Source organism: Cololabis saira, chromosome 5 (assembly GCF_033807715.1).
Source record: "Cololabis saira isolate AMF1-May2022 chromosome 5, fColSai1.1, whole genome shotgun sequence".
Classification (NCBI taxonomy): domain Eukaryota; kingdom Metazoa; phylum Chordata; class Actinopteri; order Beloniformes; family Belonidae; genus Cololabis; species Cololabis saira.
The window spans coordinates 40,747,886-40,774,245 of record NC_084591.1 but is presented as its reverse complement, the minus strand read 5'-3'; the positions used below and the strand labels follow the sequence as shown (position 1 = coordinate 40,774,245).

At 39.8% G+C, this 26,360-nt stretch overlaps 2 protein-coding genes across 6 annotated transcripts; both read right to left on the bottom strand.

Annotated features, from left to right (window-relative positions):
• Nucleotides 1-2,081: 2,081 nt before the first annotated feature.
• On the bottom strand, nucleotides 2,082-12,626 carry LOC133444363 (S-adenosylhomocysteine hydrolase-like protein 1). Of its 4 annotated transcripts, XM_061722095.1 has the most exons (17): nucleotides 12,277-12,626; nucleotides 8,554-8,665; nucleotides 7,962-8,099; nucleotides 7,693-7,793; nucleotides 6,765-6,867; nucleotides 6,579-6,673; nucleotides 4,993-5,099; nucleotides 4,802-4,918; nucleotides 4,666-4,729; nucleotides 4,482-4,570; nucleotides 4,287-4,357; nucleotides 4,110-4,204; nucleotides 3,937-4,035; nucleotides 3,007-3,075; nucleotides 2,800-2,878; nucleotides 2,572-2,692; nucleotides 2,082-2,488 (listed from the first exon to the last, which is right to left on the bottom strand). In XM_061722095.1, exons 1-17 carry the CDS (start codon nucleotides 12,571-12,573, stop codon nucleotides 2,482-2,484), a joined length of 1,764 nt encoding a protein of 587 aa, XP_061578079.1. In that variant the 5' UTR covers nucleotides 12,574-12,626; the 3' UTR covers nucleotides 2,082-2,481. The 4 variants fall into 4 exon arrangements, with proteins under 4 accessions (XP_061578079.1, XP_061578081.1, XP_061578082.1 ...); XM_061722097.1 differs by lacking the exon at nucleotides 3,937-4,035; XM_061722098.1 differs by lacking the exon at nucleotides 7,962-8,099.
• A 1,184-nt stretch (nucleotides 12,627-13,810) lies between these two features.
• On the bottom strand, nucleotides 13,811-26,067 carry LOC133444364 (muscarinic acetylcholine receptor M2-like). Of its 2 annotated transcripts, none has more exons than XM_061722101.1 (4): nucleotides 26,002-26,067; nucleotides 20,029-20,255; nucleotides 18,963-19,820; nucleotides 13,811-14,817 (listed from the first exon to the last, which is right to left on the bottom strand). In XM_061722101.1, the coding sequence occupies exons 2-4, from the start codon at nucleotides 20,197-20,199 to the stop codon at nucleotides 14,497-14,499; spliced, it is 1,350 nt and encodes a 449-aa protein (XP_061578085.1). In that variant the 5' UTR covers nucleotides 20,200-20,255; nucleotides 26,002-26,067; the 3' UTR covers nucleotides 13,811-14,496. The 2 variants fall into 2 exon arrangements, with proteins under 2 accessions (XP_061578085.1, XP_061578084.1); XM_061722100.1 differs by having other exon boundaries at nucleotides 25,903-26,044.
• Nucleotides 26,068-26,360: the final 293 nt, after the last annotated feature.

The following is a 26,360-nucleotide window of genomic DNA, read 5'->3' as shown; positions in this document are numbered from 1 at the left end:
GTGGCCAAGAAACAGCGTGCACTTGAAGAAGAACCTGCAGCAGAGCCATGCTTTGGTGCACGCACACATCCATTCCCTGGATTACAGTAATCCAGACGGTTATTTTTAGGACTTCATGAATAGAAGCAGACAATCGAAGAAAACAGATAATGACTGTCATATGACCAGCTGGATTTTCTAGGAACCAAGCTAATTATGTATCATTTCACAGGAACCCAGACTAATGCTGACAGCTAATGCTGCACGTCAGGCTGAGTGTACAAGTGCCAGTACAAGATTTCTAAATCCATGCAACAACCACGTGATACAAATCGGCCCCAAATGAATCCATCTAATTTGTAATATGATATGTTGAAAAGTGGAGACGGACGTATCCGGATGAGACCACATGAGAAAAGACGAGCAGGCCCTTGGATCAATGTTGTGTTTTTTTTTAAAGTACTCCCAGTAACAAAACATGAAGATAAATATATATATAAAATAAAATAAGACACAGATTTTGTGAATTTGGCAGATTTGTAGACATGTAATGGCATGATCTTGTTTATGAGTTATGTTTTTAATTGATCAATGAAGTTAAAGATGAAGTGAAAGTAATCAGGTTGTTTGGACAGCAGACAGACGTGCAACAGAAAGAGGGCCATTTAGGGCCATTATTACACCTCTTCTACACTTCTGTCATATATGTTTCACTCAAATATCTTGAACACTGCTGAGTATATATGATTCTCTAATCAACATGACATCCACATATTTTTCATAATGCATTAAACTATTGAGTGGGATAATTGTGTGTCTAATATTTCCACAGAAACACACAGAACCTTACATGGGCAGTCAATTTATATTCATTGATCTACAGTCAATATTTTTAAACTAATTGTTTTCTGCAATTAATTTCTGTATAAACCACTAATATTATTTAGAGGCATCTTTGTACAAGATGGACAACCACACACACAAATTAATCTGTGGATTTATGTTGCAGAATCCCACATCAGTGAGGGAACAGATGATGCTGAATCTGCAGATTAGATGACACTCACACAGTCGAGTTTCCACCACTTCAGAGGATACATCACTGACTTACTTTTATTTCATACAAACAGACTACACATAATTGATTAAAACAGTCATTAATGTCCCAGATCCCGATCAAATCTATCAAGCAAAGTCTTCTCTTTAAAAATCTTAAGATTCGCCTTTTTTTCTTTTAAAAAAATGTTCCCAAAGAGTGGCTTGAAAAGTGGCGAATGTCCCCAAAATATTATTACTTCTGTTATACACATACACTCAATGATTTAAAACACACTGGCTTCCCGTTTTCACTCTAGTGTAGTAGCCCTGACACCTTTATTAGTGAGAAATAAAATTTAAAGCACCATTTCTTGTGGTGTTCTTGCACCCTCTTGTGGATAAAAGTTTGTCATCAGACGATCCAGTCTTCAGGAGCTTCCCCCTTCTAGTTTTTTCTATTCATTTGAACCCTTAAAGATTCAAATCCAACTTGAGACTTGTGCTCTCATTCTGAAAGCCGTGGATATTTATAATATATAACACAGATGCAACCCCACCCACAGGCAGGGGCGTCAATTTAGTATGGCAAGGTATGGCAGCCGCCACACCTTGGCTTCAAGGGAAAATGTAAATGTTTGTTTTTTAAATACTTTTATGGAATTACTCTGTGTCTATTTGTATTGATTATCTATTACTTAATACATATAAAATAACTACAAATGCAAATCAGAACAACATGATCGATTTTACTAGTTATTATACACTGTAAAAACTCAAAATCTTAACAAGAATATTTGTCTTATTTCTAGTTAAAATGTCAAATTTTTTGTCAAAAAAAATCTCATTACATTTAAGACAAGACTCAAAAACAACCATTTTCACCTGTTTCAAGTAGATTTTCACTTAAAATACGTGGAAAAATCTGCCAGTGGAACAAGATTGTTTTGCTTGTAATAAGAAGATAAATCTTGTTCCACTGGCAGATTTTTCTACTTATTTCAAGTGAAAATTTACTTGAAACAGGTGAAAATTGTCAAATAACAAGTTTTTTTTTTGGGTGATTACTTGTTTTAAGTGTAATGAGATTTTTGACTAAAAATTAGACACTTTAACTAGAAATAAGACAAATATTCCTGGTAAGATTTTGAGTTTTTACAGTGAGTGAGACTGCATTTGGAAAAGTTCCAATTTTCTTGACCACACAGATAAGCTCCATAGACTTCTGTGATGAGTATTTGCCATGGATATATAATATTAACGTATTTGCTGGACCTGTTGATTGATACTCTAGTCCTGTGACTTGTAACCTTGCCATGCCTTAGCTTCCACTGAATTGACGCCACTGCCCACAGGATAACCAGTGGGCAAAGGCAAAACGGATGTAACTGCAGAAGCTGTAGAGGGTGTCGGAGCTCTGCCTGCAGGACAGCAGGTGTTCTATCTGCATCACCTCGCCTGACGGGTTCAGTACCTGTGTCAAATACAATGTTCACATCACATTAACCCAAATTTGTTGCTGTTATTCTAATGCCCTCATGAAAAACGTCACTTCACCTGTAATAATTGGCTTTGAAGGGTCCGTGTTTGCTGATTCCCAGGTATTTGGCCTGATCATCCGTCAGCTCTGTGAGGTGAGCGTCAAATATGGGCAGATGAAGACTGGACACATATTCATCTGAATAAATAAATATATAAATAGTCAAATAAAAATGTTGATGAACAAGATAACAACTAGCAAAATAAAAGCTGCTGTGTGTAGGCTATATCTAAGATCTGACTTGCCCATCTTCTTTGGCAGCAGGTAAACATCTTGTTTGTATCGTCCCTTGGGAGCGTTGTACAGCTCTATTAGAGCCATGGCCTGAAACACACAAGTGAAAAATGCTCTAGCAGATACGCCAAGAAGCCTGGAATCAGACAGATTTATAAAAGAATAACAAATGGATGTCTACGGTGTATCATGGAAAAGAGAGAACTGAGTTTACATGCCTGAGTCGTGGCTGTGACGGAGAGGACAAATGATGGCACAGGAGAGCAGGTCAGATTCAGCAAACGACCCTGAAAGAAAAATCAAAACTGCATTGAATAAAGGTGATGAAATAATAAGACTGCAGATTATAATCTAAAGAGCAAGCATTGTGGCAACTCATTTTTGACAACAAATGAGTTTCCAGCCCATGCTGAAAACTGATTGAATTAATCTTCAGATGTATCTGGTCCTGGTCTTCTACTCAACAGTAAGACGACATTTCTGTTTTCAGTAGGTTCTTCTCTCTTAACAACTTTAGGGAGTGTCTGCCACATATGGGACAAAACTGGATTCAAGTATGAACTGCTGCTCATTTTTACCTCATTAAACCTGCATTAGGGTCCTAACTCAAGAAATCATTTGTTAAGTTGCATAAATGTGAGACAAAGTATGATTCAATCAAGACTTTACTAACTAAAAAGGCTAAGATCAACTTCAATGTGACGTCACAGACAGTTCAAAAGTTTAACTCTTAGAACTTGAGGGGAAAGCAGTTTGACATCAGTGTTTTCTTGCTGATGTTGAACATGTTTCACCTCTCATCTACGGTGTTTTTATGTTTTTAGAGGTCAAAACATCTGCTGTGGGATAAATCGGGGTCTAAAGAGAGTGTTTTAAACAAAAACTAAGGTGTAACCTCATCTGAACTACTGGTTGTGCCAAAATTACAAATGCAGGGGTTTCCCTCCTGATCAAAAAAATGTAATCCCTCAAGGCAAGTCTGATGCTTGGGTGTCTCTATGGTCAAGAGGGCATTTAAGGATTCGGTCAAGCACAAAAAAATAGTAAATCCACCATATCACCTTCTCCACACTCAGCCAGAAATCCTTCAAGGCATTCAATCCTTTAAAACAATTATCATCTGAATGATGGTGTGGTCCTATCATCACCTCAGCCAGCAGAGCAACTCTCTTGCCATCGGGCCAGATGATATGGTCCACATGAGGCCTCACATGCTGCCACTTCAGCTCTGCAGTTCGCACGCTCGCCTGAGAAATAGGAGTCTGTGGTTTGAAAACCAAAGCATGTACAAAAGCACATCCTAACCACACTCTGTCTTTACCAAATCTATCTCAGTGTTGGAGTGTCCCATGTTGCAGACGATACAGCCATTTTTCATTTGGTCAAAGTGTTCCCTCACCACAACGTTCTTACTACCTGCAAAGAAAGGCAGATCAGATATGAAGATCCAAATAATCTATTTGTGATAATGTTATCATCGGGATATTAGCAGCAGTACCAGTGCAGGTGATGACCATGTCTACCTGTCTGACAATTTCATTCAGTGTAGTCACTCTGATGCCATCCATGCTGAAAGGAGGAAAGGATGAGAGAATTGGGTTAAAACAGCAATTCATCATGTTTTTTTGCACAGCGGCTTTGAGCGGAGGGAGCGGATAGCATCCTCGTTGATAAAAGCTTCCTCTTTTCATACCAGGCCTGAAGGGCACAAATAGGATCCACTTCTGTGACGTTCACAACAGCACCCAGCGCTTTCAGGGCAATGCAGCTGCCTTTGCCCACCTGCATGGACAAACAAAAGAGCCTGGCCAAGTTACTTAGGGGGGGGGGGGGGGTTATTTTTAAGTACGCATATGTTACAATTTTGTTAAACTGACCTCCCCATACCCACACACCACCACTTGTTTTCCTCCAAACATGATTTCAGTAGCTCGCTTCAACCTGGAAGAGGTGTTCAACACCGTCAGATCGGCGTTGTTTTTGACTGTGTATTGTCAACATATGATTCATTACCCATCCAGTATGGACTCCTTGCAGCAGTAAAGGTTGTCAAATTTCTGCTTGGTCACAGAGTCGTTGACATTCATGGCAGGAACACATAGTTTGCCTTCTTTCGACAGCTGGTACAACCTGAAACACATGGACCAGTGTGAGACAGAGAATGGTCTCCAGAAGCATAAATTTGAACTTTGTGAGAAACGAACCGATAGACTCCCGTCACACTTTCCTCCACAATGCCTCGGACCTTCTTGAACACATTTGGATACTTCTTGTAGATCCAATGAGTCAAGTCACCACCATCATCCAGAATCTGAAATGAAATAACCAGAACAGAAATCTTCATCAGTTTAACTGATGTGGAAGCTGCTGCTTCCACATGACTGTTGTGTGCTGCTGACGCCCCCCCCCCCCCCACCTCTGGTCATCCCGCTGCTGCTTCCACCTGCCTGCTGTGTGCTGCTGACGTTCCTGACTCCCCCAGTCTGGCCTTCGGTAGGAGGGTCCCCCCTTATGAGCCTGGTCCTGCTCAAGGTTTCTTCCCTCTTAAAGGGGAGTTTTTCTTGCCACTGTTTGGCTTAAAGGAGCTTGAGGCCGGATTGTGGCAAGATTTATGAAAAAAATCCGCATACATTTTAAGTTTTCTAGTAATAATGTCAGATGAAGCGTTCCAAACCCAAAAGAATGAGCCCTCTAGTGTATCTCTCCTTTGCCTTGAACAGGCTGTGTGCTGCAAAATGTGCTGCAATTCGGTCCCGAATTTCCCGCGCTGGGCTGCGGATGTGACGTCACATGACGCTGCATGCACGTTCTCCCCGTTCTCCCGTGCCGGCTTCACTGTTGGCTGCAGTACCCCCAACGGCCGTCGTGGTGAAGGGTGGCGCTAGAGAGTCTCATTTCTTAAAAGGAGCCTCAAGCTCCTTTAAGGCTTTTCTCCCACTATGGGAGTTTTTACCTGCCATTGTTTATATAATAATTGCTCGGGGGTTTATGTTTATGTTTATGTTTATGTTCATGTTCTGGATCTCTGGAAAGCGTCTAGAGACAACATCTGTTGTATTAGACGCTATATAAATACAATTGAATTGAATTGAATTGAATCAGTTCCACTTCAGCATGTAAACCCACTAAAACAGAAGTCACCTTCAAAAACAAAAGTCAAATGTCAAGTTAAATGTCCAATAACGTTATCTAAACATGACTTTGTGCCGTTGCCTGTTCATGTAAAGTTTGTTTGAACAAATACATGAAAAACAACTTCCAAATGACATTTGAGTAAAACTCAATAAAAACCATATTTTTTAGTAAAACCTCTTGAACTATGTGAGAGTGGATGTAGTAAAGTTCAAATGTGCGTCAACAACAGAAATATGACAAGCTGTTGGTTATTGAACGCCTGCCACCTGGATGCAGTGACCTCCTTGAAGGTTGCCATAGTAACACTGACCTGAGCATTCTCCTCAAGTCAGGCTGAGAAAATACTGAAACTTTAAAGCAATAGCTGAAAATATACAAATTATATTTCTGTTTGAAAATGTTTCCCTGTCACGAGTGCTCTAAACCTATCCTGCACACAGTGATTCAGTTTATGGGATTTTTTTCTGCCACATGTGGCCCAGATGCCATTACCCAGCCAACCTGTGTGTTACCACAAATCTTGTGAGTGACCAAAAGAAAACACTGGATTCTTATTGGCCAACAAATACCTGATATCACATTAAATATAGCCATTAAGCAAAACAGAAATCTTATTTTAGTTGTACTGTGTAGTGTAGGGCTTTAATCATCATACCAGGTCGGGCGTCCAGGTATCAGCGGCAACACATCTGTCAATGCACCACCAGAAGTCATCCTCGGATTCTCCTTTCCATGCAAACACCGGCGTTCCTGATAGACAACGAGGTAAGATGATGTGTAATGATAGAATTACAAAGTAAGATAGATTCAACCAGACGGGTCAGGTGGTTCAGGGACGTACCTCCGTCAGCCAGAGCCGCGGCCACAGCGTTCTGGGTGGAAAAGATGTTACATGCCGCCCAGCGACACTGAGCCCCCAGTGCAGCAAGAGTCTCAATCAACACCTGTCCCAGAGCACGGGCACACAGAAGAAATGATCAATTCCAGCTGGTTTACATTCTTCAAGATACAACAATTTCTGTTAAAAGTCTATGATCATTTTTTAAAACTTTACAGAAATTAAATTCACTGATTTATTTTCTTGTACTAATCATATTCTTCTTTCATATCCATAGACATATACTCTTTACTGTTTAAATTTCCTACCCAGAGCATTTTTTTACACTTTTTCTTCTGTGGAAACTGTATTTTTGTGTGTGGGAGTAGTGCACTTTTCTTTTTTGTTTTTTTTTTTGTTTTGCCTTACTGCTGCTTTAGACATCTTATGTAATTTCATCAGATTTTGTCCATAAAGCAGCGTTTCATGGGATTTAGTGACAAAAATAATGAAGTTCCAATTAACTAAATGGATCTGACCTCACCTTCCCTTCACCTGGGAAGTGAATACTAAAATAAAAAGAAAGAAAAAAGATACAGAATCACGCAAAGGTCTGTTTATTATTACTGTAAAGTAATGGCGTATTCTAGCTTTATTGAATCTCAACAGTTGGTCAGAATTGGGGATGTGTCACAGAAATTAAATTAGAATAAAAAAATCTATCTTACAATATCATCAATGCGTTAGAATTTTCCTGTTGGGACGTATCAGCAGGAGATGTAAGCATGATATAGAAAGCAAGTTAAATGAAATGTGTCACTTCGAAAAGTGTATGATGTTCCACACAAAATAATAGTGTGTGTGTGTGTGTGTGTGTGTGTGTGTGTGTGTGTGTGTGTGTGTGTGTGTGTGTGTGTGTGTGTGTGTGTGTGTGTGTGTGTGTTGAACTAACCGCTGTCTGTGCAGTGATGTGTGTACAGCCCACCACTTTAGCTCCAGCAAGAGGTTTCTCCCCACCTGTTCTTTTTCTCAGAATCATCAGTGCTGGCATATCTAATGTTTAAAGATGAAAAGATGACACATGAGCATGACTTTAAACATTTCCTTCTGCTATTTCACCATTCCAGAGTGAGTCTTGTTAAATTGGTGCTACATCATCAGAAAACACTTTGTCAACACTTCTGAAAACATAAACTCTGGTTTTAACCCTGTTTATCACACCTTGTTGTGCCATCTCTATTTCTCTGCGTCCAAATTCAGCCCGGTTGATGTTTTTGATGCAGAAATCAGTGAAACCTTTAGAGCTCTTTTGCTGTTTATTTCTGGGAGAAGATTCATCCTTAGCGGTGTCGCTGCCCCCTGCATTACAGCAATAAGACAAATGACGAAACTCATCAACTGGCTAACTAACACTGCTGGAAGAATCACACTTTTGAAAAAGTACATTTTCATAACATAGGTTTTAGAGGATAAAGTAAGGATTTATATCTTCTCTGCATTTAGTTTCAGGTCGTTGTCACGCAACCACTGTGTGACGATGGTCAAACACTTCATCAAAGATGACAATTTGTCCAATTCTGTACAAATTGGTTTGAAAGGACAGTAAAGCTGTATGTCATCAGCATAGAAATGATAAGAAGTATCAGGATTTTGCCTAATTATCAGACCTCGGGGAAGAATGTGTACAAGGAACAGGATAGGACCCAGAACTGAACCTTGAGGTACCCCATATGACAGGCTTTTGGATTCTGACATGATCTGGTTCACACAACACTGAAACTTCTGTCAGAAAGATAAGAATGTGTGTTTCTACCTGAACTGAAGCTCTCTGCAGATCGCTGTGAGTTGGACCGAGACAGAGAGCGATGGTCAGACTTTGTGACATGTTTGTTGAATCCTTGTTGCTGGTCAGTTAACTGTATTTGCTGGGATAAAAGAAAAGACAGTGGCTGAACTGGCAGCTGTGTTGAGATATTACACAGATACATTTAGGGTCCTATAAATATAAATTCATGCCTGTGTGAGTAAAGAAAGAAAAGTAAATATAAATATAACAATACAGAGTGTAAACCCGTTTTACCAGAATACCAGGGGTTAATGATTATTGATCCAGAATGCCTTATGCTCCTGCAAAGACATTCTAACAACCATAAAACATACATACAGTATACATATACAGTACTCGAATTGAGGGGGGATGAGGGGGGATGGCATCCCCTCCTGAAATAAAAACGGTCAAAATCATCCCCCCTTTCCATCCCTTATGTCATTTCATCAATGAATGTGGTTTTACTGCTATTTCAACATTTAGAGTCATCACCAGAAAAATAACTTATTTGACAATTTTCATCTGTTTCAAGTAAATTTTCACTTGAAATAAGTATAAAAATCTGCCAGTGGGACAAGATTTATCTTCTCATAACAAGCAAATAAATCTTGTTCCACTGGCAGATTTTTCTGCTTATTTTAAGTGAAAATCTACTTGAAACAGGTGAAAATTGTTGTTTTTTCCAGTGATGAGTCTTGTTTTAAGTGTAATGAGATTTTTTTTACTAAAATGAGACATTTTAACTAGAAATAAGACAAATATTCTTGTTAAGATTTTGAGTTTTTGCAGTGGTCCATTTTACTTATCCTGTGAAGGACAGAGTCATATTGATAAGTTCAGAAAACTGTTTTTTATTGTTGTGTTTTGATGTATTTGATGTAAGCCCAGTGGATATTTAAAGCTTACAGAAGGCTGCATTTAACTGCTGCTATCTCATTCCTGCAGTATTTCTGCAGGTGTTTTGGTCACTGCTATTATTTGTAATATATTATATTTGTATTCAGCACCAATTATCTGTCCCCATATGATAAAATCCACCATCCCCCCTGATTTTTTTTTACAACTCGAGTACTGTACATACCAAACATGCTGGACTTTCTTTTCTCTATCTCAATCCTAAATAAAATTGCTTATCTGTTCGACTCTGTTAAAAGCTGCATTGTCACACACTGGTTTCTCTTCAAAGACATACTGTTCCCATGAATTATCACTTGAAGGCAATCATTTCAAACTGGAGGGCACTTATTCAAGCAGTTGCTTAATCTTTAGCCCGAATAGGGCTAACATCAAGCTGCAACTTGGAGTAGACTGAAAATTAACTAAATTATCTTCAACAGAAAAAAACAAAGAAACATTTTTAAAACCAAGCCAGTTACTCTGAATACAGTGCCATGAAAGCTCCTCATTATTTTAATCAAAGTGGGAAAATAATGTCTTCATGGGAAACATTTTGTGTGTTTATTTCCAAAGAATTCCTCACTAAACTTTTACTGATTCTACTAAGTTTGTAAAACATAAAACAATTGACAAGTGTATTTATCTAAAAAGTGTTCTTCTCCTTTGTATAACTTCCTGACGTGTTGCCCTCCTCTAAAAGTAAAAAAAAGCATGGTACCTTCATACAGATGGACTGTACTTTCTCCTGGTCCTCGTCTTTAGACATTTTCAGTAAATTGTACACTTTCTTCATGTTTGCAGAGTGCTCCAAACGTGACACCCAACCCCACAGAGCTGCCAGCTGATGCTGTTAAACTGTTCACAGGGTGAAACTCCACGCCCAAGCTCAACAGGTGACAGAAGACTGTGTATAAATAATGGAGTCTTTGTGAGGCTTATAGCTGGGAATTCTCAGAAATATAGAAAGGAGAAACCTTAAATTGAAGCCAGAGCATTAAGGTTCAGGCGAGGTTGGACGAGTCCACACATGAATAACATTATGTTCAGCAAAGTGCACTCTGCTCTCAGGCTATTTATTAAAGAGACCGCAGAGAGATGTATTAACAAAATAACACTTAAATCGGAGAGAAAAAAACCCTATAAAAGAACCGGCCGAGGGAAAAAAAATATGAACCTCAGGATCACAGAGAGAAGCTTAGTCAGGAGACTTTAACTTATTGTTTTCTATTCACTAAAAGATTACAGCAGCTCTTCAGTATTACTGAAAGTCTATTAGAAGAGCAGTTTGCTAAATCTACTAAAGTAATACAAGCATTAAAATAGTTGTTTTTTGCAGCTCACTGTGTCCTTTTCTCAGCTCAGTTGTGAACTCGGACGTTTCGATCTCCAACTAAAAGAAAACACACACAGATTTTCTAACCATGGCTTGTTTGGTTTGATTTTCCATCATTCCTCAAAAAGGCACCACTATCACAAAATCATTCTTGTGTCTTGCATTACTTTTTATTAAATAAAACATTTGACCTTTACCCTGTGCTGTCGTATATTTTCACATTGTTAAATTGGTACCAACATTGTTTTCCCAGTTTATGGATTCATTAATGCACAAATGTTTTGACTTCACACTTCTGAGGTACATTGAACACACCGTTATGGTTCAAGTAAAGCTGCAGCTTGCAGAGGTACAGTGATTCCAACCTTACTCCATCAACATAGATTTGCATGTTTTTCAAATGAATGATGTAAATGCTGTGACTGTTGCTGTGTGCACATCCCAAGGCACATGAAAGGTTGTCTTGTGCTCCTCGACAACAACTGGAGACCAACTTCCTAACCACACGGACTCGATCTGTGAGGCTTATATATACAGAGGTGTCTTCAGTATTCACATTCATTACTCAGGTAGAAGTTTAGATACTAGAGTTTAAAAATACTCCTGTAGAAGTTGAAGTATCAACTCAAGTTTTTTACTCAAGTAAAAGTATAAAAGTACTGGTTTCAAAACTACCTAAAGTACAAAAGTAAAAGTAATGTAAGGGGGAAAAAAGCCATTAAGGACAAAAGCCATTGAAAATGAATGCATCTTAGTATAATGCAAATATATTAAAGAACCATATATGTGTACTATTGAGCATTAACATGTGTTTCAGAGAGCAGAAGATATGATGACTAGTTGCCTATAAGTATTGTAATGGTGCAAAAAGTCAAACTTCAGAGTCATGTTATCATTTATCCTAATGTTTATTGGAATGTACATCCAAGTTTAGTTGCAGGAATCTGAGGGAACGGATGTAAGAACAAAACTGGACAAGAACATCTGAAACAACCACAACCAAATTCACTCTATCCGGATGGAGCAATTTAACTGGATAGTTTTTTTTTAAAGGCCGAAATGAATAGAGTAACGAGGCTGTTTTTAAAATGTAAGGAGTAAAAAGTACAGATCATTGCGTGAAAATGTAAGGAGTAAAAGTAAAAAGTCGTCTGAAAAATAATTACTCCAAGGAAGTATAGATAACCAAAATTTCTACTTAAGTAAGGTAACAAAGTATTTGTACTTCGTTACTTGACACCTCTATATATATATATATATTTGCACAATGTACCCCAGGTATTGTCTCGCTTTCCCGTCAATCTCTGGACAATGATAATAAAGATTTGAATTGAATTGGAGGTGTATAATCACTCTTTTTCTTAATAGATAAAATTGATGCAGATTCACGGTTTTCTGTGGAAAACCATTACAGAAGCATCACATGTGCTATTTTTAATGTTGTAATCTATGCAGGCCATAACAGTGTCTTTGCTCACCATGTTAGTCCTTAGAGCCTCCGTAATCAGCTCTCTTGTCCCATCCTCAGAAGCCTCTGGCTCAACTTGTCCCCGAGTCTGATGTGATCGCCTCTTTTCCAACGCTTCCAGCATCTGCAGCAGGTCTGGGCTCACTTTCACAGCCCTGTCGCTGCTGCTTCCCTCTGTGGCAGCAGAAGCATTCTCCCTCACATCCTCATGCGCCTCACCTCCATCTTCCAAGCATGGCTCTGGATAATCATCAGGTAGTGCCCGGTCCTCACAAGAGTCTCCTCTCTGGTTCTTTTCCTCTGCCATTGCTACCCTGGTAGCATGTAATGAGGTGAATAAGATTGGTGCTCAGGTGTATCTCCCCTCTGTCCTCTACCCACATACATAGCTGATGTTTCCTCCTGCGAGGCATGTGTTCACTCCAAACAGCAGCAGCTCTTCAATTACTTTGACTAAATGTAAAGCAGATCATTTGTCCTGGATGTGGTGTATTGAGGTGGATCAGTCCTGTTTTTGTCACAAAGGAAGACGTATCTCAGAAATGCATGATTGTGTCTTAATTACAGCAAAACCAAGCATAGACGGAAACATTCAAATATGTGTCCACTCCTCTTTAATTTATGTTCTTTGAACTTAATGAGGATCTTCTTATTTTTGTGTTTGCGTTGACAACAAAGGGTGACATTGGAACAAACGGGCACTATGTCTTGTTTACATTAAACCCCACCAGCATCAATAGTGGCCCTGAGTTGACTGAATGCTAAACTGAAGGATATAAGAAGTTCCAGACATGTTGATGTCTGAGTTGACAGGAATAAATCATTAAAATTGTGATTTGTGCTCCATTTATGAGTCTGGTGCAGCTGTTTAGATAAAGAATTGTCCAGAAATCTATGCTAGTAAAGCTGTAACCCTATGATGCTGGCTGTATCATATATGATACATTACTTTCTGAGACCTCTGTACCCCCTAAGAACCACCCCATGCATTTACCTAATGCATTTATAATTAAAATTAAAATATTATATAGAAAGTGTTAAATTCAAAATTTGAAGGATTTTATATTTCAATATATATGTTAATGCGTCAAATAAAAAAGTTTTTTTGTATGTGTGTTTTCACATGTAAGGCATTAAAAGGTTCAGTTTGTAATGCTTTCATATGAAGACAGATGTCTGGTTTTATTAGTGTTGCTGAAACATTTTGGACATTTGAATTAACAGTATATTTTACTGTTATCGTCGTGTCTGAAGACAGAAAAACGGCACCTTTAGTGTTTAACGATTGCATGTTGCATGTAACAGTGTAAAGCAGACAAAGATGAAGTTTTCTGGTCTCCTTCGCCTCCAGTAAGAGGTGGTAGTGTATTAACAATACAAGTCTTCTCCACTAGAGGGCGCAGTTTGAGGGTCGCCGAGAGTGGCAATCCCCTTTTCCAGTATTTATGCAGCAAAAACAATAGAAATACAAAACAAACCGGAATATTGACACTAAACAACACGTTGAGTGATTTGGATTTTATTTACAGAAAAACACATGGAAATATGAGACTGTAGACAAACAACACATTTAGAGACGTTTCACAATGCCACAGATCACAGACTGCATTAGTGTCATCTGGTATCATCTTGATATGACTGATTAAACAAAGCCAGAGGAATCACACTCACATGACACACATCAGTTTACACCAGCTAATTCACTTTTTACCTCTTCAGTTGGGTTGAAGACGAGATTTAAGTCAGAAAGATTTCTTTAATTCTTCCAGTTCCAGTGCATTTGTAATACAGTATTAATAAACCATTGTCCTTTGCAATAATACATCTTCTTCTTCTTGTAGAAGTAATATTTTTACATCACATTAACACCAGTTTTAAACAATGAACATCATAAGTTCATATAGCAGGAGCAAAGAGAAAAACATCGCATCAAATCAAAATTGCATATATACAGTTAAATTTTATATTTCACAATAACCATTCAGTGAAGATCAATAAACATCTTATTACACAGAGCCACACCTTCATTTAACTCTTTACAACTGAACATTGTTGAATAAGAGCAAAACAAAGTTAATCTTTCAGTGGAAGTGAAAATAAGAAATAAAACTAGTGCAAAACAAGAACACACCGAGTCTATTTTTCACACGTTTTCAATGATTTTTAACTCTTTTTATGAGATGCATCATACTGTTTTGGCCCCATAATACAAGTCAATCACGTTTTTCCCTCATCGTGCACGAATGTTCTTGTACTGGCACAGAAGGAGATGTTTGAAGGTGTTCTTGAAGGTGGCGTTGCAGAGGGCGTAGCAGGCAGGGTTGATTGTGCTGTTGATGTAGCAGAGCCAGTAGCCGATGGTCCACAAGGGGCTGGGAATGCAGCTGGAGCAGAAGGTGTTGATCAACACCATCACGTTGTACGGAGTCCATGTGGCAACAAAAGCAACCAGGATGGCCATGATGGTGCGTGTCACTTTTCTTTCCCTGGAAGAATTGCCCTTTCTCTTCCACTTCGCCACAACACTCTCAGTTACAGTACGCTTTGTTACCTGAGAAAATAAGAGTAGAGAAGCTAGAAAGTTTCTGTGCAACTTTCATCTGTACGAGGAATTAACAGTTTGTTTGTTACCATGGTTACCTTTATGGTCACTCTATTTGCAGACATGAAGTAATGATATCCATAACTGAGGCATTCAAGTGCATGAGATGTTTTTTATCCACAGACCACAGACAAAAATGAACTAGTTTATATACAAAAGCTATGTAGGTCAGGGTCTTCGGCCTCCGGCCATGTTGCACCAGCTTGTTGGATTTTCAAGCCAGGTAGAACAAACCAAATACTAGATATAATGCCAGCTGTTTGCTTTTTTTCCCTTAGTTTAATGTTGGGGCAGGTGGGGGGAGTTGCAATACTCAAGTTCATATCGGTCCTTGTTTTCTGATGCAGGATTTGAAGTTTAATGACAAAATTTAATGACAAAAAATGTAGGATTTTTTTTTAGGGTTTAAATAAAAAATCGAAATGTCAATTTTGTAATTGATGAAAACACCTATAACAACATGAACAAATAATCACAACGTATCCAACTAAAAGAAATTCTTTTCTGTTATATAACCAAATATACTGGCTTAGTTGGCATTTGCTTTCATCAAGTTTTATTTCTAATTAACCAGAAGGGCATTTATTCAACATCTAAAACTGACAAACAGACATATTAAGAACATCCAGCATGGAGCAACATTAACCACCATCTGACGGTGTAAGTCCAATATACCCTCCACTTTGCAGTAAGCAGTAAGCATCTTTTTACTACCAAAGTCTGCATATTTCTATGAACAATAATATTAAAAATAAGTCAAAGTTACAGTTGTAAGACTGAGTTAGTAATAAAGGGATGTTCAACTAGTTAGCCTGCACAATACTAGTTAGTTAGTTAGTTAGTTATTGATTTATTCCGAACTAAGAAGTACTAATAGTCAAGTCAAAGTACTAATACTAAGAAGATAGTCAAGGTGGTTTTCTCTCTAGAGGTGAGCTAGAAGCCGTGCATGACCATAGCCAATCCAAAATCTGTGAGATAAAACAATAAGATAAACTATTAAAGAATAGAGTACATGTTACAGTGTAGACACACTAGCGTTTCTTAAACTGTTGCATTCCAGACAGTCACCATTTTTAGGAAAATACCACATGCATGCTGCTTAGTTCCAACCATGAGCGCACAGAGATAACAAAAAATTTAATAGAGATGAGACATGATTTCATAATGAGAGAAGTTAAAATAGCCATGTACACAAACAAGAAGAATCATTTAATTACTGGCCTGAACATATTTTAAGATAGTCCTACACTTGTAAAACTACACACACTCTGGGATCAATGAAAATGAAATGAAACCCAAAATAATAAGTCTGGACTTAATCTAATTTAAGTAGAGGAGACAGCGGCAGATCAGTAAAGAAGGTGGGGCTCTGTCAAATGTGGCTACTGGCATAGCCACATGGTGACCTGATTCACCCTCCCCATTTTGTTTTAACTGCATAAGTCCCACCCTCACACATCCATCACCGGGGGGCAGGAGTGAGGAGGGTGAGGGGTTAAGTCTTCCCACACCCATGTGACCAATGTTCGACCTGGGGCGGTACTCATTGCACGACCGGGTTTGGGCTCGCTGTGCTAACTGGGGGGGGGGGTGCTGGGCTGTGCGGGGCCTCTAGGGGGAGACGGGAGTGGTGAGAGAATGATTGTCCATGTCTTTGTCAGTGAGTGTATGTTAAGGCCCTGACACACCAAGCCGACTTTTGGCCGTCGGGCCGTCGATGAGCGTCGATGAGCGTCGATGAGCGTCGATGAGCGTCGATGAGCGTCGGTGCGCGTCTGCCGGCCTAATTTTCTCAGTGTGTCCCGCACGTCGCCACAGGTCAGGCGCCCGTCGGGAGCTTTTCAGCCGATTGGACATGTCGAATCGGCGTCGGCGGTCGGTCAAACAGCTCACTCTGTGATTGGCTGTTCCCAGAATTTCCCAGAATGCTTTTCGTCGTCATTTGCAGACTGAATCAAAAAAAAAAACATGGCGGACATTTCTTATTTTTTAGTGAATAAAATCAATATTTTGAGTTAGTTTCTGCATAAAAATGCGTTTTGATTACATTTCTAGCGAGAAATATATATTTTACTTTCATAATATTCACTCAGTGAATGTATATAATCACTCGCTTTCCCGTTGTTGCAAAGTCTTTTTCAAACCTCGCCAGAATAACGGCTGATTTATGGTTTCTGCGTTACACCAATGCAGAGCCTACGGCGTAGGTTACGAGGCGATGCGCGCCGTACGCCATACCCTACGCCGTACCCTACGCCGTACCCTACGCCGTACCCTACGCCGTACCCTACGCCGTACCCTACGCCGTACCGTACGCCGTAGGCTCTGCGTCGATTTAACGCGGAACCATAAATCAGCTCCGGAGCCGGCAGGCAGAAATCCTGAGATTTTCGGAACAAATTTCTTAACAGGCGTAGCTACAACTGTTAGATTTCATCTATAAAACCAACATTTATCTTCCTAAATGATTTATTTCAGCCAGGGGTAATTCTCCACAGAGCTGCAGGTTTCTCCCCGGGACGACAGCAGGTTGACCTGGCGATCTGAGCTGCTGCTGCGCCCCCGGACCGGCGGCTCTTCTCCGAAAACATTGCAGCAAATTGAAACGCAGACTGCGCAGAACGTACCGGTTAGTTGGCCGTTGGGTGTCGTGTTTGCGGTGTGTCTAGTGCTTCTTTTTTGAGGCCGACCCAGCCCGACACAGGCGACGCGAGGCGACACAGCAGTCGGCCGACAGCAGGCAACGTCGGTTTGGTGTGTCCTCGGCTTTAGTGTCGATGTGAATGGGTGTCCATTGTCTAGCCCGGGTTTGGGGCTCTTTGCTGTTGGGCTTGCCTGCTCCTTGTTGGGGGGCTCCAGGCCCGTCTCTGCTCCTGCCCGCCGCTCTTGCAACTGGACACGCCTTTGGGTCTGGGGTTTCCACCTTGGGGTTCGGGGGGGGGGTGCCGGCCCGCCAGCGTCGGATGTCGGGGATGGCCCTGTCTCTCCGGGCGGGCGAGCCCTTCGCCGGGCGGGGGGTGTAGCCCAGGGGACACACAGACATACACACCTGCTCACTCACTTACATGTTCACCACACAGTTTTGGGGACAAATAATGGTCTTGATTTAGTTTTAGAGACCTGGGATGGTTGCTGTTTTTGTCTCTGCCTGTTTCTGTGTTTTACTTGTTTTTCTCTCTCTTTTAGATTCCCAATGTTTGTGTGCCCGTTGCGTGCTTTCCTGTCTTTTTTGCCAACAGGGACATTTTTGTGTGTCATTATTTAGTTGTAAAAGTGAATTAAAACTATTTGCCATCTATCCAGGGCTTTTAAACTGTCCTACTAAGATGCAAGTTGTTAATTGTTTAACTGTTATGTTAGGTCTTCTCAATCATTTTATCATGCATCCTTGCATCAACACACCTGATTCTAATTAATGGTTGTTATCAGTTTCTCATCAAGGTCTGCACAACTCTGTTACAGACACAGGTTGTTGTATGACGCTGCACTGAAGCAGAGAAGGATCTAAAACATTGGGCGACACAACAGAACAATGGTAGCCATTAGGTATTGAGATGAGATAGTTTGGACCCATTGTCAGACACTGTTGTGGTTCAGTGGATCCTGTCACTGCCCACTTGAGAGCTTTTCACGGCAGGGATGTGTTTTTCGGAACAACACCTGTACCATGTGACTTCAAGCCTATGGAGCGCCTGTCCCTGATACATCATCCTTACCCGAACTGGGGGCCCTGGACAGCTCAGTGGGTTGAGTGGGTGCCATTTACAGAGGCCACCGGCCTCATGCAGCCAACACATGTTCAAGTCCCGCCCTGACGCGCATTGCTGTGCCCACAATTCCAATCTACCTTTGCAAAACCACTGAAATTTGTAATGTTGTGGAGTAGAATGGTAATCGTTTTAAGTATATGTTTCACATGTATATACATATTAAGTCATTGGGTGGTCAGGGTGCCTTACAGGGGATGAAGTGCTTGAAGATGAAACTCTGGCCTTACCTGGCAAAAAAAATCCCTATATTTTTAATGGATTCTTTCTCTTTCTGTTATGTTAAAAAAGACTGACTTTTTATACAATAACAATCAGTCTTACCATCAACAGTGTCCTTGCAGCCATGCTTTGTCTGTCAATAGTTGAGTTCCGAGGAGAAGATTTCTGTGTTTGATTTTTCACGGCATTTAAGCTCTCCTGCGACAAAGCAGGGGCTGCGATGTCTTTAGATGTAGAAGCATGGACAATCTCTGATGTGGAGTCCACTTGGTCGGCCTGTTCTTCCTTGCAGGGGCCACTCCCATTTTGCTGCTGCAGCATTTCTTTCTCCTTCCCATTTCCATCACTCACCTGGGTGTGTTTTTTTCTTACACAGTTGTTCTCATACCCTTCCTCCTGGCTGTTGGAGGGACCTTCTGCCAGACTGGTTCCCGAGGCCTTCCTACTCTCCCTCGTCATGCGGCTGCGACTGGCTTTGGAGATGCGCCAGTAAAGGTGGATCATAATGGCAACTGGTAGATAAAAAGCTGCTATGGCTGTCCCAAAAGTCACCGCTGCATTGGAGAAGAACTGGATGTAGCACTGGTCTGATGGCACCGTCCTTCCGCCAACAATAAACTGCCAGAATAAAATGGCTGGAGCCCACAGGATGAAGGATAAGATCCAGGCTGCTGCGATCATCAGGCCGGCCATCTTGGTGCTGCGCCGTGCTGGGTAGCTGAGTGGTTTGGTGACACAGAAGTAACGGTCGAAGCTGATGATGAGCAGGTTCATGACTGAGGCATTGCTGACAACATAATCGACGGCCAACCACAGGTCACACACCACTGCTCCCAAGGGCCAGTAGCCAATCACGATATAGACCGTGTAGAGGTTCATGGAGCAGATGCCAATAATGAGGTCTGCACAGGCCAGGCTGAACAGAAAGTAGTTGTTGACGGTCTGCAGGTTCCTGTTTACCTTTAAAGGAACAACATAGAGCAGGTTGTCAGATCTTAATCTTTTTTGTGCAATGTGATGGGTGTTCTCTCATTGCTATTAGATTACCTCTCTGCCTAGGGGTGCACATGCCATCTCTAAGTCTAGTTGTGCTTTTCATGGTGTCTAGAAATGGATGCTCAAATCATACTCATTAATCATAAATGATTAAAAAAACTTCAACCCAAACCTTTATGGAGAGCATGACGAGGATGTTTCCGATGACAGTGATCAGACTGAGAGATCCAGCGACCAGGATGATGAGCACTATCTCCACAGTAGTGTACGGGCTCTCAGAGAGGACACTTGTGTTTCCACTGCTGCTGATGTTGTTGGCGTGAGATGAATTCAAAGCATCCATCCTGTCTGATAGTCCTCTCTCAGAAGCTTCAGGTTAGAGTCATATCTGTGCAATCCCTGATAATGACAAAAAATGTAAAAGCATCAGTGTTTTTAACGGTGCAATAAATGTTTGTGGTCACAGCTGCAGGATCACATTTAGCTTTCAGCTTGTAAACAACTGGCAGGTGTTTGGTTTGAGCTGCTGTCAAGCCCCAGGTGAGCAGAAGGGTCAGGTATGAGGCATATAAAGGCTGCAGCAGGTGTGTTTACCACAGCTTTTCCCACACTCATATAGAGAATAACACATTAAATTGGTTTATCTGTATGCAGAAAAAATAACAGTTTTAGTATAAGTGCCTTTTAGCTGTGATTAAACCTAGAGTATCAGATACTGTTTTTTTTGTTTTGTTTTTTTTATTCTTTTGCTTAAACTAAATGAGCTCTTTGCCATTTACACCCAGGAGTCCTTGATATTTTATTTTAATTAAGACTTGTGAGTCAATTACGACGGAGTATTAGGGCCAAACCAAGACAAAAAAAAAATTTTAATTACGAGAATAAAGTCATAAAATTACGAGAATAAAGTCGTAATATTACGACTTTATTCTCGCAACAATATGACTTTATTCTCGTAATATTACGACTTTATTCTCGTAACATTAGGTTTTGACTTTATTCTCGTAATTTTATGACTTTATTCTCGTAATATTACGACTTTGTTCTCGTAATATTACGACTTTATTCTCGTAACATTAGGTTTTGACTTTATTCTCGTAACATTAGGTTTTGACTTTATTCTCGTAATATTACGACTTTATTCTCGTAATATTACGACTTTGTTCTCGCAACATTAGGTTTGACTTTATTCTCGTAATATTATGAATTTATTCTCGTAATATTACAACTTTATTCTCGCAACATTAGGTTTTGACTTTATTCTCGTAATTTTATGACTTTATTCTCGTAATTTCCAATTTTTTTTTTGTCTTACTTTGGCCCTAATACTCCGTCGTAGTCAATAAACTATCCTCAAGAGTATTTACCTTTCAGACAAGATTTTCATCTATGAAAGTTACGTGTGCTTTTGTGTCAGCTCATGGAAAAATATGTCCAAATAAACTTGGATTAATGATTGTGGTTTTAATATTAAGTCAGGACATGGTGTCTGAGGCCAAAAAGAAATGTCTCTTTTCCTTTTTTCTGTGGATCTAGAGCTGCTCGTTCTGTAAGTTATGACGGACTCTCCACAGAGAGTACACGCCAGTGGGGCCACCCACTCTCAAAATGTAAACACTCGCGGTGCTGTTAGGTGCTATGGATAAAAGCATCTGCCTAGCAACATGTGTTGTCTACATGCTCGTTTTAATTTTTAATTGGGTTGTGTTTACAAAATGACCCAGGCTACCAAAGCAACAGGAATCGGCTCTCCTCTTGAGTCAACTGCTAAGTATCATCACATCCACTATTCTATCAAAAACATCAGGAAATACAGTTGCAGCATGACAATCTGATTAACTAATGTATTATGATCACATAATCAATATTGGTTGAAACCAAGCGGGTTGTTGCTTACTGCTAAAATCCTGTAAGTGACTCCATTAAACCACATGATAAGATCATACTGTACCTGAGAGATGTCTCCTTCCTGCTCTTACAGCTACATGAAACTTCATTACAACATCTCTAACTCTATCACTTACTCGTCAAAGACCAATTCTGGATCTTTTCTGTCACTGCTAAATAAAGAGTTGTGTGGGTGTCTGTGTGTGCAGTGCCTACATTTAGCTGTCCATTTTGCGACTCCCTGAAAAGGCAGGTGAGACTAGTACAGATGTGGTAATTTAGGCTGAGGTTAAAACTGGTGTGTGTTTTAGAGTACACTTGCAGTTGCAAAGATCTCAGGCCAACCATTAACAAAAAACACTAAATAGACTCTCTCCTCATTTTTGAACATTTCTTTTAATTAATTTTAAAGGTGAGGGTTAAGACTTTGGTTCAGTGTCAGTGAACAATAGGTTGGGCTGTGGTGGATTTATTTAAGTCTCTGCAATGATCTCCCACAAAGAGGTGGAGGGGGGAAAAGGAGACCGTGTATTTAAAGGAGCATGAGGCAGGATTGAGGCAGGATTTATGAAAAAAATTCGTATACGTTTTAAGTTTTCTAGTAATAATGTCAGATGAAGCGTTCCAAACCCAAAAGAATGAGCCCTCTAGTGTATCTCTCCTTTGCCTTGAACAGGCTGTGTGCTGCAAAATGTGCTGCAATTCGGGCCCAAATTTCCCGCGCTGGGCTGCGGATGTGACGTCACATGACGCTGCATGCACGTTCTCCCCGTTCTCCCATGCCGGCTTCGCTGTTGGCTGCAGTACCCCCGACGGCCATCGTGGTGAATGGTGGCGCTAGAGAGTCTCATTTCTTAAAAGGAGCCTCAAGCTCCTTTAAAAGTAGGCAAACTAGAAATAACTCATAATAAATCTTTGCCAAATAAGCGAAATACATTTTTCTTCTCATCCTACAGGTTTCCTCTACAGTATTTGAAGTGTTTATGCTTTTCTTTTTAGAAGTATAAATAATTATGCAGGATTAGAGTTAAGCTTCACAGTTAAGTAAATTTGATATATTACAGAGTCAGTTTCTATAAATTGAAAGGTAATTGAGCTGATAAAATACATACTCACAACTACTAACTTCAAGTGAAGTCGGTTAAGCGCGCATGACTATAGTCATTGTGGAAATTTGTTTCTTCTTCTTTTCCCCGACTTTGCAGGGTTCCTGAATGACTGAAATGACCCAGATACGCTGTTTCTAAGTGGTAGCCATGTTAAGAGCTGTTCTAATTCTACTAATGGCAGGAACATGTTTTTCTTTTCTTTTCTGCCTTTAGCAGAGGATTCACTTGACTGTCTTTCACAAAAGGAACCCCAAAATCATTCCAATTCAATGCAAGGCAGGCTTGTAGTTAAGACAAAAACATGGTATATGTGACTGTAAATATGCATGCCACACATGTCATGCATGTAAAATTAAATATCAGTTAATTAAAATGGCTTTAAACAGGAGTAGACAGATGGGTGAGTTGCTCAACTTCATTACACAAGTATAGTGCAGTATTTACCGTGCACTTTATGTAGTCTACTTACATTATATTGCAGTTCCACCATTCCCAGACCACATTGTCAAGCTCTTCAATCACTTCATTATCTACTGTACTGTAAGAACATTTGGCTTCTCCGGCACCATCGCAACCTTTTCCCGAGTCTTCAGGAAATCTGTTTTTATTTTACCTTACAGTGTTTTCCATCAGTGATATGTGTAGGAAATATAATCCATTTTGCCTATTGAGTAACCATCTGTGAGTTAAAAAGAATATCTCAATTAGTGTACGGCACACCCCGTTAGTGCATCCCTATACATATAACCCACAGCCACCTCTAACCCTAAAATAAGTCAAACATGCTCGTTCTTAAAACATAATGATTTAAAGTGGGTGTGTGTAGCAGGATAAATGTGTTGTGTCACATAATGGGTTCACATGTTAGTTAGTTAGTGATTTATTCCGAACATGCAAATGATATATAACGTAAATATGAACAAGTAAAACAGAAATAATAATACAAAATGGCCGATCAAGACAATTTTACAAAACAAAACAAAATAAAACAAAAAAACAGCACAGTAATTTCACTTGCATGTCCGAAAAGGGGTGGGAAGAAGTATAACTTATTTAATCCCGCCCCTTCTCCATAAAATATTAACAATATTTATTTATGTCCTTCTTATTTTTACATTACTCTTTTCTTAATTATATATAAATATATACATACACACACACACACGCACACACACATACATACTATACGTACATAATATACATATACACACAAACATACAAGTACACATACATACATACACACACATACACTCTTTTTTCGTTATATTTCTTAATTGTGCTGACAACATATGGACATGTGGACTGACTTCGAGTTTACTTCCAAGTTGTGGGAATTTTAGCTGTCACGTTTTAACAGCAAAGTAGAAAAAAAGGCAACATACATTTATCTATTCATTTTCAGTTGCTGTGTACAAAACTTTGACTGATAAACCTGGTTTACTTGTATAATTTGTGAGAAGATTGATTTAGTAGACACTAGTTTTTAAAAGCAAGCAGCTGGATAGTGGTAGTAAACTCTGCTCCAGTTTGCACCATATGCACACTGTTAACCAGCTGCTTAACAGGCCTGGGTGATGGTTCTTTGTGATGCAGACTGGGGGAATAAAGCAGTGATGAAGCAGTGATACCTGCTCACATGCTTGCCCGCTTTCCTCCTCTCTACTCACACTAATAAGACCTATATTCCGGGACCTCCCTAATAGGTATGCTGGGTTACTGGAGAGAGTCACACAGGGAAACTGTATTTCTTTGACAGGCACAGAAACATAGTAATTAGATCCAGCAGATTCTGGCTGCAACAGCTGTATCTGTAATGTGCCTCTGAAATATAGGAGTGCTCTCCGGGCCGAGTGAGGGTGAGGTCAGCTTTAAAAAAAAAAATCTAAGAAAAAAAAGACTGATAATGTTAATGACACGGAGTCAGTAATGGCAGGAGGAAGATATATTGAGCTTGTTTGTGAAGACACATCACTGTCCGTAGACAAGATGAAACACACAGTTGCATCAAAAGGACGATTTAACATCAATGATGATCAAAGTATTGCAGGTTTTAATTTAAACACCTTTATCGCTTCTATTTTTTTTTTTTTTTTTCAGGACAAACATGCTGTAGATCCGTGACATCATTTCACATGTTTAAACAGATGAGCTTTAGCTGCAGGACAGGTAAATCAGCTGCAAACACACAACATGAAGTGAACTTCAAAGGGGGCATACGCACGTAATGATTTGAAACAGCAGCAACTGATGTCAAATTGTTTTTCCTGTCAGTATTTTGGAGCAGAGGCAGTGTGTCCTACATGTGAAGAGTGCGAAATTTCACATCGACCTGAGCTTTAGCTTCACACACCAGTGTAAAAAGCAGAAGGAGAAGAAAAAAAAAATCACAGATGCAATAGAGCCGGGTAAAAAATATGAAGAAGTCCAGAGAAGAAAACTAAACAGAATTGAATCACAAGGCAAGATTAAGAATTTTTCACTTATGTAAACATCAATTGAGAAGATAAACAGAAAGTTTAATCAGCCTAATGAGGGGGATTCCTCGGCAGCTATGAAACTGGGGAATCCAGAGTCAGGATCTAATGCTGGTGGTTCGCTGAAGCAATTTAGCTCAAAATAGAAATAAAGATAGACATTTCTAGAGCAGTCGCAGGCAAGCGATACAACACAGCTTTACTTCACAGTTTGTCAGAACTTACTGAGGAGTTCAAAGAGCATGCAGGGAATAAAACATCAGTCATCAGTCTGTTGTGTAGCATTATGTTCCTTAAGCTTTTCCTTCATGTGTGTCTGCCACTTAGTTGAGAAGTGTTTAAAAAAAGCTTTTGATGTTTCGATATTTCTTTTCAAGTTATATCAGTTTGACAGTTTGACACAACGATTTCCTTAATTTACAATTGCATTGTTTTAATCAAGCTGAATATCCAAAAGTGTTCTCTTGACAATCAAAATATATAAGAAAAAAAGCTCCACATTTTCTTTTGTGGGGATGTTTAATTAACTATATTGGTGCCCCTGCAAGATTAAGTCAAAATCTGCCAATGTCTTACCTGTACCAGTTTGGTGGAAATCCAATGAGAAAAGCTATTTTACCTCGTCCACAGAGAAGATCTCAGATGAGCTGTTTTAGTTTTTTCCATGTTACTCACTTTTGTCGACACACTGGTGTGGAGAGAGACAGAAAGTAACCAGACGATGCCGCTCCTCCTCTGACATGAGCCAGTATGTGTTTGTGTGTCTGAGACAGACTGGCAGACAGAGTAGGGAGGGGTTGTTGGGGCTATTAGCAAGGGATGCAAGTTTGAATAAAAAGACAGAAATGGATGGAAACAGAAAAGAGAAAAAGAGCAAGGATGTTTGTTTCAGGACCTCGGAGAGCACTGGCCTCTGGAGCACAAATATGATGTATGCTCCTGCATTACAAAAGCTGCAGGTAGTCAAGTAGAACGATGTATGGATGGCTGTAGTGTGAAAAAAATGGTAGAGCTTTATTAAAAGAGGACAACAA

What these genes read in the sequence shown, in the direction of transcription:
- LOC133444363 (XM_061722095.1), bottom strand. Translation starts at nt 12,573, where the DNA reads ATGGCAGAGGAAAAGAACCAGAGAGGAGACTCTTGTGAGGACCGGGCA. An exon ending in AGTGTGACGGGAGTCTATCG is followed by an intron (nt 4,919 to 4,992) that starts GTTCGTTTCTCA and finishes CATGTGTTTCAG; the next exon opens with GTTGTACCAGCTGTCGAAAG. An exon ending in CATGGTCATCACCTGCACTG is followed by an intron (nt 4,205 to 4,286) that starts GTACTGCTGCTA and finishes CTTTCTTTGCAG; the next exon opens with GTAGTAAGAACGTTGTGGTG.
- LOC133444364 (XM_061722101.1), bottom strand. Translation starts at nt 20,199, where the DNA reads ATGGATGCTTTGAATTCATCTCACGCCAACAACATCAGCAGCAGTGGA. An exon ending in TCGTCATGCTCTCCATAAAG is followed by an intron (nt 19,821 to 20,028) that starts GTTTGGGTTGAA and finishes GTTCCTTTAAAG; the next exon opens with GTAAACAGGAACCTGCAGAC. An exon ending in CTGCAAGGACACTGTTGATG is followed by an intron (nt 14,818 to 18,962) that starts GTAAGACTGATT and finishes TTATTTTCTCAG; the next exon opens with GTAACAAAGCGTACTGTAAC.